Source organism: Varanus komodoensis, unplaced genomic scaffold, assembly GCF_004798865.1.
Source record: "Varanus komodoensis strain SLA01 unplaced genomic scaffold, ASM479886v1 scaffold3, whole genome shotgun sequence".
In the NCBI taxonomy this organism is placed as follows: Eukaryota; Metazoa; Chordata; class Lepidosauria; order Squamata; family Varanidae; genus Varanus; species Varanus komodoensis.
The window spans coordinates 12,050,540-12,066,953 of NW_025335761.1; the positions used below are offsets into that span (position 1 = coordinate 12,050,540).

Consider the following 16,414-nt stretch of genomic DNA (forward strand, 5'->3'; position numbering starts at 1 on the left):
CATATATAGGTTTCTCAAGAGACAAATAAGATGGTCTGGGACTCCCATCTCTTTAAGAACTTGCCACAATTTGTTGTGATCCACACAATCAAAGGCTTTAGCATAGTCAATGAAGCAGAAGTAGATGTTTTTCTGGAACTCCCTAGCTTTCTCCATGATCCAGCGTATGTTGGCAATTTGATCTCTAGTTCCTCTCCCTCTTCAAAATCCTGCCTGTACTTCTGGTAATTCTTGGTCCACATACTGCTGGAGCCTAGATTGTGGGATTTTGAGCATCACTTTGCTAGCATGTGAGCTTTTATTCATACTCTTCTGCAATCAATCAGGTTTCAAGTAAGACCTAGGCTTCTAAGGTTTTGCTCAAGTTTGGGAGGGAAATAGGGAAGTGACCTACGAGTTCACAGTGTCATGTAAAACATTTCTCAAATTTAACCACTAACACACAGCCTTCCCTAACCTCTTCCAGATGTTTTGGACTACAACTCCCATTAGCCATGCTAGTTGGAGTTGATGGTAGCTGAAGATCAAAACACCTGGAGGGCACCAGTATGGGAAAGCCTGATGCTATTTAGGTATGTTTCTAGAGCCACAAAAATATCGACTTCATATCTAGAAGACATGGACCTCCAACCTGCAGTAGAAAGCAAGCATAACTGTTAAAGGCTAATGGAAGAAATCATGGATTTTGGAGAGACAGCAGTGCTTAGCTGACAAGGAGACACTGAACAAGGACACTGGCCCATGCAAGCTACTGGAGGAGCAAAGATTTGCGGTATGCGGGCCAGTTATCATTGAGCCACAATGGATGCTATATTGACACTCAAGGTGAAATGTTATAGTACTTGCACCATATGGCCCAAACAAAATATATCCACAAGCTCTGTTGATAAGAAAGAATGAGGAAATACACAGTCAGGAATCAAGAGGAAAGTGGTGAATGAATATACAAAAACTGAGATCAAATATTCCTTATCTAAGCCAACATTTCAGAAATCACTACTTTGCTCTTTAGTAAACTACTTCAGAATGTTCCTATTTGACACTTGCTGCTCTTGAGACATGGAACTGGCACATCCTCCAAGCATATGGTACAAAGAATGGTCGCATTTTACTGCAGTACAAATATTTACTTGAAAACTCAACACCAAATGGATTGGCTTCTCACAGATTCATTTTGTATGCAATATAAGCAAGTATTACACTTATAGGATACCATTCTTACCTCTTGCCTGAGGAAAGGGTTCTCTTTCTTGAGCTCTTCAGACAGGTCTTCCCCTTCCAACCACTCTTTCATGCCTGTTTGTTCTGCCCAGGCATTCACAGTTGCTAGGGAAGCTGTTCGCACATTGTTCTGAAGCAAAAACATGAACACATGATAATCCTCAAAATTAAGGTGATTAATTTTGTCAAGGTTTTTCAGTATCTTTATGAAGGGTATAACTTACTACATAAGGGCACCAAAACTTGCTAACAGAATAGGAAAATCTTTCTCTCTTTCAGGAACCAATTTAATGCAACACAAATAAGTCACAGCCAAGGCTGCAAGAAGCTGTACTTTTCATCACCTAATCCCACAGTAATTTTACAAAACAGATAGGGAGGATTGAAAGTAGAATACAGGAGAGAATCATATCTATTTGTGAAATATTGCTTGGGCACACTAAGAGGGAATTTACTTTTACACAGATTCTCAGTGAAACTAAAGTCATGGAACAATGGCTTCTTAAGGAAAAGCAACTAATGTAGACCCATGAAACACAACTGTGACTTGCATAAAGCAGTCCCACCTATTTTGCATTTTTGTGTAGAGCCCATGAAGTAAAACTGGAAGAAGAGAGGAGGGGAAAAGAACTTTTTCCCCCTTTCTTGCCCTTGCCCCTCTTCCCCCACTGACTCTGGGCTAACTCAACCTGATCCAGCTAAGGAGATCAGGAACCTGCCTTCCATGCTCTCAGCACTGAGTGGATGACAAGCCATGGCGCATCACGGATGAGTATCAGTACAGACATGATCCATCTGCAGTGCTTTCAGGGAGATGAATATTCAAACATGCACTTATCTGACAGCACCACTATGTAGACGGACAACACTGCATAGTATTACTCATCCCTAGCAACTCACTTACACAGAACTCTGTTCTAAAATACAGTGGTACCTTGGCTCATGAACTTAGTCTGTTCCAGGACTCCGGTTGTGACCCAAATTGGTCATGAGCCAAGTTAAATTTCCCCATAAGGCTCAATATAAATAAGGTTAATCCGTTCTGTATTATTTTTTTTTAAATCAGAAACATGTGAAGAAGCAAAGGGACAAAGAACAACAAAGATTGCAGTCATCTCCCTGCTCCCCCCCAGCACGACTGCAATCGTGCCTGCCATCCCTGCACGTGCCCGTCATCCCACCGTGCAGGGGGTGGGGGGAGAGACAGGCGCAAACATGGGCACATGGGTGGGGGGGAGAGATGGACGCGATCATGCTGAGGGGGGGAGATGGTCAAGATCGTGGTTGTGCTCTTGCAGGAAAGACAAGAGCAATCACAGAAGCACTCCTGCTGGAAAGACAACTGTGATCTCGGCCATCTCCCCCGCCCCCCGTTCCCAGCACGACTGCAGCCATCTCCCCATTCGGGGGGCGGGGGAGATGACCGCAATTGCGGTCACCACCCAATGTGGAGTTCGCGACCTGAGTCAAAATTTTTATGAAATTTTTGTTCACAACTGATTTGGTTGTGAACTGAGGCATTAGTGAGCCAAGGTACCACTATATATAGCTTGAAAGACCACAGGAAAAAGAATGGTAAAGGAGCAGTTTAAAAGGATCAGGGGAGTGGGGCTGAAAGGATGCAAATTGTCATGGCACACATGGAGGGAGAGGGAATCAGCAAGATCTTCTTGCAAAACCTGTGGGTATCCCAAGTATGAGTGAACCAACCGCTCCCTGGGCCTGTTTTAGCACCAAACAGATATGACTGGAATACCAACTATAACAGAGGAAGTGATACACTACAGTCAAACAAGAAAGCACCTGTTAGGAAGGGCTACACAGAATCAGAGCTGGAAGGGTTTGTTGGAGCTCATCTACTCTAATCCCTGCCCAATGTAGAATCTACAAGGAAATATGCAGCTACAGCATCCCTTATAGGTTGCTGTGCAGCCTCTGCTTAAATACCTCCCATCAAAGGCAAACCTAGCACTTAAGAAGGCAGACTGCTCCAATGTCAAAAAGCTCTTATCTTCTGGAAGTTTCTCTTAATGTCTAGTCAAAGCCTATTCCCCTGCAATTTTCAATCATCAGTTCTAGCCGATTCTCTATTGCCCAAGAGAAAAGGACTAAATCTGTTCCATTCTCTGACACCCCTTCAGACATCTGAAGATTACTATCATTTTCTCTTAATATTCTCTTCAAGTTAGACATATCCAGCGTTTACAATCTTTACTGATAGGTCTTGGTTTCCAACCCCCTTATCACCTCAAAAATACTTTCAAAACAAGAAGGTAAACTTCCCTTTACACTCAATCTTTCCACTAAGGAGCTTTCAAAAAGCTTAAAATGCCCTTTTATCATACGCATATAGTTAGCAAAAGGTAATATGCACAATATGGATGATATTCCTAAAGGCTGTACGGAGAAGTATGTGACTATACCTTACTATCTCCAAGGATTGTAATGATGGGAATACCCAAGTTTTTCACATACTGCTTGATATTTGGGCCCATCGCAGTGGCCAGCTGCTGGAGAATGGTCAATGTTTGCTGCACCTGGAAGGAAAAGGAAGTACATCAATGCTACCTGTCCCCAGGCTTTACACAATTTAAATAGCAAGGTCCTTAAAGTCTGGGTTCCATGACTACTGAAATCCCATCTCAATTTTCTGTTTACAAAGCATTATTACATCCGAACAGGTATCTATGCAAATATGTATATTTAATTTTCCATACCTCATTCCTGCTACTTTCACTGAGCAAGATCCTGGGGATCACAACTGAAAATGTATACATTTGCTTTGTTTTTAAAATTGCCATTCCACTCAGTGAGTGCTTAGATAGGAGTTAGTTTTTTTTAATGAAGTTAAAAAATGATACAGTATTTATACCATATTAAAACAGGGGAAATAAAACAGCTCTTAAATCAAGAAATGGTATTAGTTACTAAAAGCTTAGAAGAATGCTGTCTTATCAAACATCTAAGGTACCATCAGGAAGGAGACAATCTAGTCTCCCTGGGAAAAGAATTCTACAGACGAACGCGCTGTCACACAGAAGCCCTGCCTTGAGCCTCCCCTAACCTGACCTCCCTTAGAGGTGGAACATGTCAGCCTTAGCAGATGAATACAGCTTTTCAGGCAGGATAATATGGGGAGATATTCTTGGAATGCAGGGCTTGGAAACAAATAAGCCAGTGAGGCTGTTTCAAAACTAGTGTTATGTGAGTGAATGTCACCTTTCACAAACTTCAACTGGTATCAGTGTTTCAAAGCCTGTCAGAAAAAGCACGTTACTAGATGGATTTGAATCTTTCTAAATTTTCCTTATCATGCCATACTGTAGTGTACAGTATACTGCACTGCTCTGTACTCAAAACTACATGCATTTTATGGCCATTTATAGACAAACTAGTCTCAATGTAAATTTTCATTTGTTTCGATCATAGGATTATTGTAAGCCATCCTGGAACTTTTGTATAGGATGGGGTAAAAAAAAGTTTTAAATAGATAGAACAAATTCTAATCATCTTTGGTGGGCTTCTAGGATAAAGGTACTGTAGAATTAACAGTGCATTATGAAATCTGCCCAACTGTGCTTTGGAGCATATACTACAAGAAGAGTAACAAAATCTAATTGTACCTTTATTGTGTTTTCCCTGCAGAATGCATTTCCTCTAGTTTGATAAGAATGGAGTAGGTTCTTGTACACAGGTATCTATTACTGTACCATTTTCCCCAGCTAATGGAGAAAGACCTGCCACATCAATAGATGCATTGGCAATTACAGAAATCCAAAGTTTCTTATTGTACAAAAGGGATTAAATAGCATACTCTGTAATACTGTCACATCAATTCTGTTTACAAGATTGAATTGAAGCTGGTATTCTGGGGAGTGAGAGGTAGAACTTAAATAGCATACCAGGATTTTATTGGAATCATTGAGACGACTCTTCAGTGCAGGTGCAAGTTCTCCTATGTTTGGCTGAATGAATTTGGCTTCATTAATGATGCTTGTTACTTCATCGAGACCTTCCTTTCGGATTTTCCAGTTTTTATCACCAATCTTAGAAACCAGTTCAGGTGTAATTTTATCACTGAAAAGAAGAATTAACATCTCATACTCTTGTTTCCTTTAAACAAGAAAGAAGCAACAAATGCCTTATAAATTAACATTTATTTATGTGATTTATAAACCACACCCAATCATCCCAACAAGACCATTATATAGAGAATACCAATCTATGAAATACATAATATATAAATAATTGCATGTCTGAATATTTTCCAGTATGCCAAATCCAAACAAACCTGATATCAGTTCTTGGCAAGAGATCCACAACATCATTTCCTAAATCCTCCTGTTCTTCTCCTTCCTCGCCATCATCGCCACTGCCAACAGCCTGTCTGGAATTGCCTCGAGTTGGAGCAGGTGGTGTTTGCCCTTGCATCTGAAATATATACGCATACCAGATGTGCACAGTTTGGGAGGCAAGTACCAACCATGGTTAGGTTGTTCAGCACTTTGGTTCATATATTTTCACATTGCTGTACGTTAACTGAAAATCATGCCACTTACAGTCAAAATGCAAGAATGGAAGAAATGTGTCAAATACTGGCTATAGCATAAGAAGGCAAGGTACCCTGTGTCTACACATCTGAAATTGATGCTTGCTCTGTATATTATCAACTGAGTGATCTAACTCTTTTTGCCAGACAAATGAAAAACCTAGCCTGAGTAAGACTGAACTAGCATGATTTAAAGCTATTCGCATTAGCAAACAGCATTTAAAACATTTTCATTCCAAACACTTGGACTGATCTGCTGAAGTGTTCTTCCAAAACATGGTTTTAACAAATTGTTCTACTATTAATATTAGTGAAATTATTAACTTGCTACTGTTCTGAAGCACAACAGAAGTGAACACCTGAAGAATAGTTTCAACAGTTTGAAAGAGGCTTACTTTTTCAAATTCGGCATCTATTTGGGAAAGAAGAGCAGGCTTCTCATCCTCAAAGAACATCCGCAAAGGGGCCCCCACATACAGATACATAACACCTAATAAAGTAATGGCAGATGTTCTCACAGCCTGTCAAATAGAAGAGAGAAAGGTTTATTTTCAACTATTCAGTCAGTATCGGAATCTTAGCTTGAAGAGACATTTACTTACAGGATTTGTAGCTGCAAGAGCAGTCTTAACATTGCTGATAAAAGCCTTTACATTCAGTCTGAGAGAGAAAACACACAGATTAGCTGAAATAGCATAACACTGCATACAGTAGCAAGACATGGGACAGCTGCAAGAATTTGCAGGAACGACTATGAAATTTAAATGAGGAGATATTCAATTTGATGGGACTGCCCTTTTATGAGATGAATAGGGCAGTCCCCCTATTTAAGGCAGTCTGAATACACACAGCACTGATCTAACTCTAGTCTGCATCTCACTGAGACCATCTGGGCTATGCTGGATTGAAGGCAGGAGCTAACATGGCTATTTTGTAAAGAAGACTATTCAAACAGAATTCCAAGGCCGCAGAAAGCTGATAAAACAAGGGGAAGGCTAATCTGGACCTTGCACCTACTCCCATATGAATGACCTTCTTTAAATTCTGTCCAGTTCTTTACAAGAAAAGTCTAGTTTTCTGCTCAAATAGTATTTATAACATTATATATTAGAGATGTGTAAAGAATCCATTTTGGGGGTGGATTCCCTGCGCTTGGCTCCCTGAACTCCAACATGCTTTCTTATGGCTACTGGTTCAAATTCCTCAAGAGTGCAATGAGCCAGGACCAAGCACAAATAGAAGTTCAACCAAAAGAAGAAAGCTGGTTTCCTTGCTGATGTAATCTCCCACACATGCAACAGGAATTGTTGTGGGAGTAGGGAAAACAGCATGCCAATAGATCCTGTGTTTTCTGCATTTATGTCTAAATCTAAATACCAGGCATTCCAGGTATGCATGAAAATTACTTTACTTTCATTCCTTCTTATACACACTGATCTCTACTACCACAGGAAAAAGAATTAGCTTTTTCAGCCCTGAAGGTAGAGAATAACGCCGGAGGCTAAGATCAGATTTACATGAACCAATGTATCAGATCAGTAAGAACAAAACATAACCTTAACAGAGTGCGAAGTAAAATGCTCTTTTCCTATTCTAGTCCATCATTACCTCACATTAACTTCTGAAAGTACTATAAACAGTAGATGTCAAGAGACTAAATACATATTATCTAGCTAGCTTATGGCTTACTACCAATAAATGCCAACTTTTTGAACAATCTTTTACTACTATGGGCTGCCTTTAATCCCCCTGGATTAACCAAAAATCAATCACTCATGATTACTTTCTCTGACCCATGAAAAGCTTCATTTAAATAACAGGAATTCAGACTTGAGAGCATCAGAGTGCCTAAATGGGAGGAGGGATGACAAAGAACCTCACAAAGGCTCTAGTTCACTTAGCTATGTATGTCATTTGAGGATACAAGCTAAATGTGCAAACCCTCAGCACCTTTCAGCCGTGTTTGAGGCAACCCAGGGGATGTCTGAGGTTCTTGATCTGTGAAGGATCTTCTGCACAAGTCACTTGGTATTAAAATCACAAAGTGACAAACATCCATTTATGAACAGAACAAGTCTTCTAAAATGCAGGTGTTTATTTCATTTTTTTCAAGGCTTACCCTGCAAACCCAAACTCTTTAATCGCATTTGAAAGCCAGTTCAAGGTTTCTGACTGGTTCTTTGGATTCTTCTGAGAAAAGGCCATGGACATAACCTAGAATGAAAATGAACGATTGAAGTTTATGACAGACCAGCAGGTAGGCCATATTACACTACACGCTAGCCTTGCCACAGACATGCAGCATACTTTCCATCACCAATCATTTAAACTGTATTTAAAAAGAGAATTGTACAAAATTAGAACACAAAATTAATCTAACACTGCAAGGAGAGATTGTGCCCTATCAAATTACTGCTTTTAAAATGGCATCTAAAACTCATTCAGTCATAAGGGTATAAAACTGATAATCTACGAGTGATCTTTGTAGATACATCTTAATTGCTTTGATTCCACTGGAAGTATTTCACATACCTGTTCAGCAGTCCAAGGCAGCTGACAGGCTTCTGCTATAGCTGTTAGTGCTTCTTTTGCATTATTCCCACATTTCACATCACCAATCTTATCCACAAGACCATCCAGCACAATCTGTGCAGAGGTTTTGGAGAAGGTTCCCTTCTGAGCAACCAAAGCTACTATATGAAGTTTTATCTGCATCACCTACAAAAGGGAAGTACAATCACATTAGCAATAAGTTTATGACCTGCTATAGTCTCCTAATAAAACAAACCATGACTTAAAAGAGGCTTAAGAATATAGCTAATGAATCTGCTCTGGCATTCCCTTGTAGTTACTGAGACACATTCCCAGGTCTGAGATGGATATAAAGAGCTCTCAGCGATTTTCTTCATGTGCATATTGGAATGCTTTACCATAAATATAATTTTCATTTTACAATCTTGGAGTTCATGGAAAGGTCGCATCTTCATTTATAGAAGAGACAACTAACTACTAATATAACAGTGTATCTTGCTTTACGTTAACATTATTGGCCTACGATCTTTATGCTAGATGTAGCAAAGAAAAGCTGTTTTGAGCATAGATGAAAGTGTGCTTCCACAGAGGATGCGGTAATAAATAAGTTAGCAAGATTGTTGCACGAAACATTCACAATTCATAGATCCAAAGACAGTCAACCTTCTGTTTTGATTTTTTTAACTGGGTTTTAAGTTATAAGATTTAGAGTACTGCTTTTTCTAGGGTTTGTTCTATTAACGTAACAATGAACTGTTCTTTTACCTGAAAGTTGGTCTCCTTCCATCCAGGTTTCTTTGCCAACATCCTTACTAGAGCCTGGCAAGGCATTTCAGTTCTATTCATCAGCTCAACAGCCTTAAGGTTTAAAAGAAGACTATTAACTCCAGAAAAATTCAAACCAACCATCAGGACCATAAATACAGCTGAACTTTATTCTACAGCACAGTACCAACTGCTTATGTTTTCATGTCATACCAAGGATGCTACTGAGAACCTACGGTCTCCATCAAGAAATTATCAAGCTGAATTTTCACTTTAAAAGTCCTGTTCATTCTGGTATACCTCTGGAACCAATGGCCAGCACAACAGGAAGCTAGTGCTTCTTAAAGTAACCCTGGAAACAAACCAAAATGTTCATTTCTGAAAGGGACAGGTCAGTGGACGTTTTACCTTGTTCAGGAAACAAACAATTAAACTTGTTTCAAGTTAATTTAGGACCCATTAAGTTCTATTGCTGATACTGCTGGCCCCACAGGCATATGGGCACCACTGGATATTTCTCCTAGTTTTCCAAATAAAGGATCTGCTTTTGATTTTTGAGTTCCAGTTAAGCTTAGGGTTACCTCTACCCTCACCCCTCACTAGTGTTATGTTAAAGAAAGGTAAAGGACTTTTAGATATAAGCACTAGACTCAACCCACCCTTTTTTCACAAAATGCCTCAGATCCTATGTTCTTACAAAGTCATGGAGAGAGGCTAGTGGCAAAAGTTTTGCTTTGAACAGCCCCAGCTGCCTAGATAAAGAGAGGAAAAACATTTTCAGGAGGGCTGGAGGCAACCCAATGGAATTGCAGGAAGTATGGAGACTCAGGCTCAGAGAATGAGCAAGGGCTTTGTGTGAATGAGTGACTGTCTTCTGTGTGACTGAACACATTAACTATTGTTTCAGCAGCAGCTAGAATATTACACAATGTTTTGCAGTTTGATTCAAGGAAGACTTCTTGGTTTGTTTACCAGGACACATAAAGAGGCAGCACGTACAGATAAAAGATCTGTTCATAACTCAGCTTAAATGCAGCCACTGACTCTTTTAAGAGCAATTGTTACATTTTATATAACTAAGCCTAGCTTTAGCATATCACTGTTTGGTATGTGCCACATCAAACTCAACATGGTAGTCTTGAGTTTTTATACTGCACTTTGGATACCAGCTGATCCAGATCTAATTCTGTTTTAGGTACTAAAGGATATGCCATTCAGTTATCCTAGCACTGGCTGAGTTCTCCACCACCAACATCCCCACTATTATCTCCAATGTGTGAATGGAGATAGCACCAGAGAATTGTGTAGGACCTGGAGGCCAAGCCCCATCCCCAAGACAACAGAATGAGGAACCTCTAAATATTGTATTATGTCCCAAACTAGAGGTTCCCTACTCTTTTCCAAAAGCCTACATGGGCACTCCCTGGCCCAGTCTTAAGAGTAAAGACAATATTAGCATGTTTACAAACTAACAGTTTTCAAAATGATCCAGGCAAAGGTAGAGGGAAACAGGGAAATGTGTGTCTCTTCATTAGTGATATCAAAAGACTAGCTAATGGAATGTGTTTGAGAAGGAGTGTGAAAATGACAGGATGTTCAAAGAAATGGAAAATGCGTTGCTTAGATGCTGTAGTTTAAAAGATATCTGAATGTTCCATAGCAAGTGTTTTGTCTATTGAAAAGTACAAAAACAACAACAATAAAAGTCTGGGTGTGTTACTAAAAGAGTAATATGGAAGGCTATAGCTTCAAGCTTTTTGTTCCATACCAAATTCTAAAAGTATATGCTGATATAATTACCTTTTGAAATTCTTCCATGCAAGCAAGCCTTTCCTTCCAGTTGCCACTATCTAGTTGCTGTATGCAAGTAGGTGGGAGGACAGCTGATGCTTTCTCTTCACACATCTCTATCTATTAGCAGAAAGGAGGAAAAAGAATGCTTCTTTTGATAGTATATTCTTGTACTGCAAGCACATTTTGATTGTGGTATTTAGTATCATGTGATGAGAAAAATCATAAATGCATCTGAATTAAAAGGACAACTATGCCTTGAGTATGCGTGTGTGAGGTGTAACAGTGTTCAATACTATAATACACAAAAATCATGGTGCATTTCTTGGAGTTAAGAATTCCCTCAAGTTTGCACCTTGCCAAACTGCTATAAAATGTCTCACACTTTCCCTTTTACTGTGGCCAAGAACAACCATAAAAAGTCACATTCATAGCAGGCAAAGACACAAACTGCAAGAATACTAAACTTGTCTTCACAAGTTCTCTAGTATCTCACCTCCCATAAAAGGTGAACATTTACTACATTTTTACAAAAATACTGCTACTGGACCCAAACAATTCTATTTTGAAACTCAACACACAAATCCCACGGTAGCATTCCCTGATCCATGCACATCCTCTGCTTCCCCCATGCTTATATGCCAGATGCCACAATGGATTTCAGTTGGTCTTCAAAAGTAACTTAAAGCAGCACACAGGCAAGAGCCCACTGAAACAGAAATGCTGACCATACTAATTTTGGCTTCATTTGATTAGAAATACCATTCATGCCACATTGAATGACTCTTCATTGTCATGCCAGTTGTTTTAAACATAACTGTATATCAAATGATTGATCATCACTGTCTTCAATGAGAACTAGATGAAAAGGTGTTTTTCTTTAAAGTACAGGTTATTGCACTGATTTTCCCACACAAAATGAAGTACATACTGAGAGCTCTGGCTCGAATATCTCCTTTATTTCAGCTGCTTTTTTGCCCTTTGTTGCAGCACTTCCTGCTGTACCAGCTGCAGCTTGTTTGCCCTTCTTAGATGGGCCACCAGCCTAAGTGGAAAGAGGATACAAGAGTACACTGCATATGATTTTTTAAAAACCATTCTTTGGATAGAAAAAAAGAAAGGGGAGAAAGACAATCTGTCATAGTCAGAGAAATGCCAGCTGAAGGAAACGGGAGCTTCAGACATACAGGTGCCTTCCACTCAATTTCTGGCATCCTTGTCCCCAAGCCATTACTCATCCTGTTCACCATGCTTTCTTGACCCTAGATGAGTCTTTTCGGAGGGCTCTTAGGAGAAGGTTAGGCAGGAAAGTTATCTTCTCTGCACCCCCTTTCTGCTGGCATTTTTCTGAAGCCAAACCATGCTAATTTTCAAGACTGCCTTTACCAGACAGTCATCTACACGGCTAATGATTATCACATTATTATAGCTTCAGCATTAAGAATATTTGATTCTTATATGGTCTATTATGAACTTCCAGCTTTCCAAAATATAGCAGACAAGAGGAGAGACAGGACTTGGCAAAAATAATGTACAATGTAGCTGCTCCAAACAGTGATGCCTTAGGAAGAAGATATCACAGAAGACAGGGAGCCAGTAAATGAGAATGTATCCTAGAATGCTTTTATTAAATGTTGGTGCAAGAGTGAACTTCAGCTTAAGAAATACAGTAGAAGGCCCAGGTCACATGTGCCTTCATAACTGACTCGGGCACTATGAAGTTTTCTCCTAAGGGATACCTTCACGAAGATTTATAAATTTCAACTGATATAAAACACAGTGCCAACAGTTATACTGGAACTTTAAAATTTTTGGAGGGTTCTGTCATTATGATAACTTCACTGTTTGCTAGTCTGTTACTGGTGGCAATTCAAAGTTCTGGTTGCTACTTTTAAAACCTAAAACTTCTTCAGAAAAGAATGGGTAATATGTCGTCTGCTGCAATATGATTCTGCCCATCCACTGAAGCTGGGGAGTTGCCTTTTTCACATTTCACTACCACTTGAGATGCAGTTGACTGGAACTTGTGAAAAAGCCTTTTCTGTTGTGATGCCCAGGATGGGAAAACTCCCTACCTCACACATGCATAAACATTTTAACTGACTTAAATTTTGCTTCTATTTATATAATTTATATGTTAGGACACTCAGAATGTTTTACAAGAGTTGAAAATGTGGGATCCAAGTTTTAAACAATTAAAAAGCAAATATGGGAATCCTGACTTCATTTCAGGTGTGTATTGTATTTAGGGCACAGGATCCAATTTGGTAGTTCTCTGGCACAACCATTAACTCTTGAATAAAAGCAAGCAGCCACTGAATCACTTCTGAAAGATTTGTGAAAATGCAATTAGTTCATTATATTAATGCAGGACCATTAATATTTTAGACAAATTAGTTGTTCATACCTTAGCAGCTGGTGCCTTTTTCAATGGACCAGCTTTGGCCAGGTTATCTTTTGTATCTTTGTCCCCTGCAGCCCCTGATAGAGCTGGAGCTTTTCCAGCAGCAGGTTTGTTCTCTTTTCTGTCAGTTCCTCCACTAACCCGACCAGCACCAGCAGGCTCCACTTTTTCAGCACATTCTTTAATCTAGCAGACAGAATAAGGATACCATGAACATTAAGGTAAACCTTCACTGTGTAATTCTTAACACTCTCTAATAGCTAGAACCCTGTAAAATATTTTTAAAGTGTTAAAGGCTTTGTTACTGCAAAAATACAATTTATTTAATACATGCACTATGTAGTTTCACAGAACCTAATCTTATATCAAGTTCACACAAAGCTGCTGGAAACTCAAGCGCCAACTGGCTGGGCTGATGAGAGTTGTAGAATTACTTTAATATATTCTACCTTTCCCACTGCTGCTGTATTTAAACAGTGCCAGCGTGATGTAGTGTGACTTACCCGGTCAAGTTTCAGTTTGTCCACATCTGCTAGGAAAGGGTTCACAGCTTTCTCACCTGCCACCTTCAGGGCAGTTCCCAGGGCTTCAAATGCAGCATCTCTAACTTCCGGAGCTGAATCATTAATATGCTGTTGGCAAAGAAAAGGAATGAATATTCAGCCAACTAGGTTTCTAGTTCATCCTTAATACAAAGTTCTTTTCCAAAGGCATTTAAGCACTTAGTATTCAAGTAAAACTATTTTGGTTCTTAAAATTTAACTGAATTGCTGGATTTTGTATAAACACAGCACAAACAGTGAACACAGACAGTTAAACGAGTAAGATCTTTGTGTTTTAATTAAAAAATCCTGAACATATAAATATTAAGGGAATTAAGGCTTATTTTTAGAAAGATTTTTTCAAGTATCAGGATAAATGATTGAGCAACTTATCAATGAATCTAGCTGACAGCATGACAAAAAATAGTTCAGAGCTTGAGATCTATAGAAAGCTTTGTGGGTTTGAAGCAAGCAGGGATGAAACAGAAATTGCTTCCTACTGAAGAGGATGAATCATTTGTACAGCCCTCTCTATAAAGCAAGTGGAAGTGGATAACCCACTCCTGGGTAATCTTCACCACTGACAAAAAATGAAGATATGGTAGCAGCATTTATTTTATTGTGACTGCAGATATTGGAGTAAGATACTGTTGCTATTTTTGGAGAGGGAAATGGGGGAAATTCTTTGAAGAAGAAATGCAGTATCGGCATGTTACTTGAAAACATACTGATATTTTCTCACCTCCAAGTGACACCCTACGTTCCAGAAACAGGCCTGGCTCAGAAAAACTATCTTTTTGAACCAATATCAGAGTATGCCAAACATAAAAATATAGTCAGAGTTTCCAGCCAGGTTACCTGGGCTCTTCCTTATGCAGGCACTAAATGCAGCCCTATCACCTAATTTCCTGTCTGCAGCTTCCAGAGGCAAGGAAAACTGCTTGTTACTTTTTTAGCTGGCTGAAACATAATTTCTCAGCACATTTCATCATTTTGCTGCAGTTTAGCACAAAGATTACTTGTGGGTATACCTTCCCACTTGCTACTTCCATCCTGACCCAGGTTTTTACAACATTATTTCAAGTGCAGACTTTAACTGCAGAACTTGTTTTACCTTGAGAAGAGCAGCACAGAAAGGTTTCAGCAGGCTCTTGGGAAGGGTAGAAGGCGTGCAATGGCGAAAACTTCTTGCAATGAAAAGTGATGTCTGTTGCTTGATTGTTGGGTTTTTGTTATCCATCACAGCCAATATATCCTCACTAAGATTTTGCAATGTGGTCTAAAATGGTGAGATAAGAGAGTTTACTTTTAGCCATCTATTTGTTTCATTTTAATACTGCCCAATAGCTGAAGTTCTCTGGGCAATTAAGTTAAAATTAAACAAACGTTAAAATTGCACATACAAATTATCTTAAAAGAAAAAAACCATATTAGCAATTACTATGATTCAGCAAAGAAGCACAGTACCAGCACAGAATAAAGCAGTTTAAAAGTTAATTAAAATAATGGGAAAATTTAAAAAGTTTTCCCCAAAGTAGACACCAGGTGCACCTCTTTAAGGAGCTCATTCCAAAACTAGGGTGACCCAAATGAAAAGGCCCTCCTCCAGCCACCCACCCACCTCACTTCGTTTGGAAAGGACTCCTAGAGAAGAACCCCTGAAAATGACCTCAGGGTCTGTGTAGGTACATATGGGAAGAGGTGATCCTTCAGAGAACCTGGCCCCAAGCTGTTTAGGGCTCTGAATGTTAGCACTAACACTTTGACTCCGACCTGGACTCCAGCTGGCAGTCAGTATAGCTGGAAGAAGACTGGTGCAATGTGTTCATGCAAGCCAGTCCCCTTTAACAGCCCAGCTGTCCTGTTTTGGATCAGTTGAAGTTTCTGGACCATTTCAAAGGCAGCCCCACACACAGTGCATTGCAGTAATCCAAACAAGAGGTTACCAGAGCATGATTAGGTTCTCTCTGTCCAGATAAGGTCATATTTGGTATATCAGCTTAAGCTGATAAAAGGTGTTCCATGCCACAGAGTCCACTTGTGCCTCAAGTGACAACTCTGGGTTCAGAAGTACCCCCAAACTATGAACACTGCCTTTTAGGGGGAGTGCAGACCTATCCAGAAGAGGTTGAATATCATCCAACTGGATAGATGAACCACCCAATAACACTTCCATCTCTTCTGGATGAGTCTTAGTTTGCTGGTCCTCATCCAACCCTTTACCATGCTCAGACACTGATTCGCAGCAGCCACTACCTCACCTGCCTTTGAGGAAAGAGAGATACAGCTGGGTGTCATCTGCATATTGGTGGTACCTCAGCACAATATCTGTGGACAACCTCCCCCAGTGATTTAATATAGTTTCATGTAGATGACAAATAGCACAGGGGATAAAAGAGAATCCTGCAGTACCCCCTGGCATAACTGCATAGCACAGAGCAATAATCCCCCTAGCACTACCTTCTGGAATTGGCTGGTCAAGTAGGAGCAGAACCACCGCAATGCAGTGTCTCATACTCCTAGCCCAGCCAACCTATCCAGAAGGATACCATTGTTGATGGTATCAAAAGCTGCTGAGAAGTCCAGGAGAATCAAGAGGGTCGTACTACC

The 16,414-nt window shown here is 39.8% G+C and overlaps 1 protein-coding gene across 5 annotated transcripts in view; it reads right to left on the reverse strand.

Annotated features, from left to right (window-relative positions):
- Window positions 1-16,414, reverse strand: part of CKAP5 (cytoskeleton associated protein 5) — a 77,750-nt gene that overhangs the window by 31,011 nt on the left and 30,325 nt on the right. For all 5 annotated transcript variants that reach the window (XM_044435809.1, XM_044435810.1, XM_044435812.1 and 2 more), the window contains exons 11-24: window positions 14,919-15,083; window positions 13,766-13,894; window positions 13,266-13,448; window positions 11,790-11,903; window positions 10,868-10,978; window positions 9,068-9,160; window positions 8,303-8,488; window positions 7,890-7,984; window positions 6,373-6,430; window positions 6,166-6,291; window positions 5,513-5,652; window positions 5,124-5,298; window positions 3,645-3,758; window positions 1,223-1,351 (exon numbers count right to left, since the gene is read on the reverse strand). In XM_044435809.1, coding sequence (XP_044291744.1) covers window positions 1,223-1,351; window positions 3,645-3,758; window positions 5,124-5,298; window positions 5,513-5,652; window positions 6,166-6,291; window positions 6,373-6,430; window positions 7,890-7,984; window positions 8,303-8,488; window positions 9,068-9,160; window positions 10,868-10,978; window positions 11,790-11,903; window positions 13,266-13,448; window positions 13,766-13,894; window positions 14,919-15,083 — 1,818 coding nt within the window. The remainder of the gene's footprint in view (window positions 1-1,222; window positions 1,352-3,644; window positions 3,759-5,123; window positions 5,299-5,512; window positions 5,653-6,165; window positions 6,292-6,372; window positions 6,431-7,889; window positions 7,985-8,302; window positions 8,489-9,067; window positions 9,161-10,867; window positions 10,979-11,789; window positions 11,904-13,265; window positions 13,449-13,765; window positions 13,895-14,918; window positions 15,084-16,414) is intronic.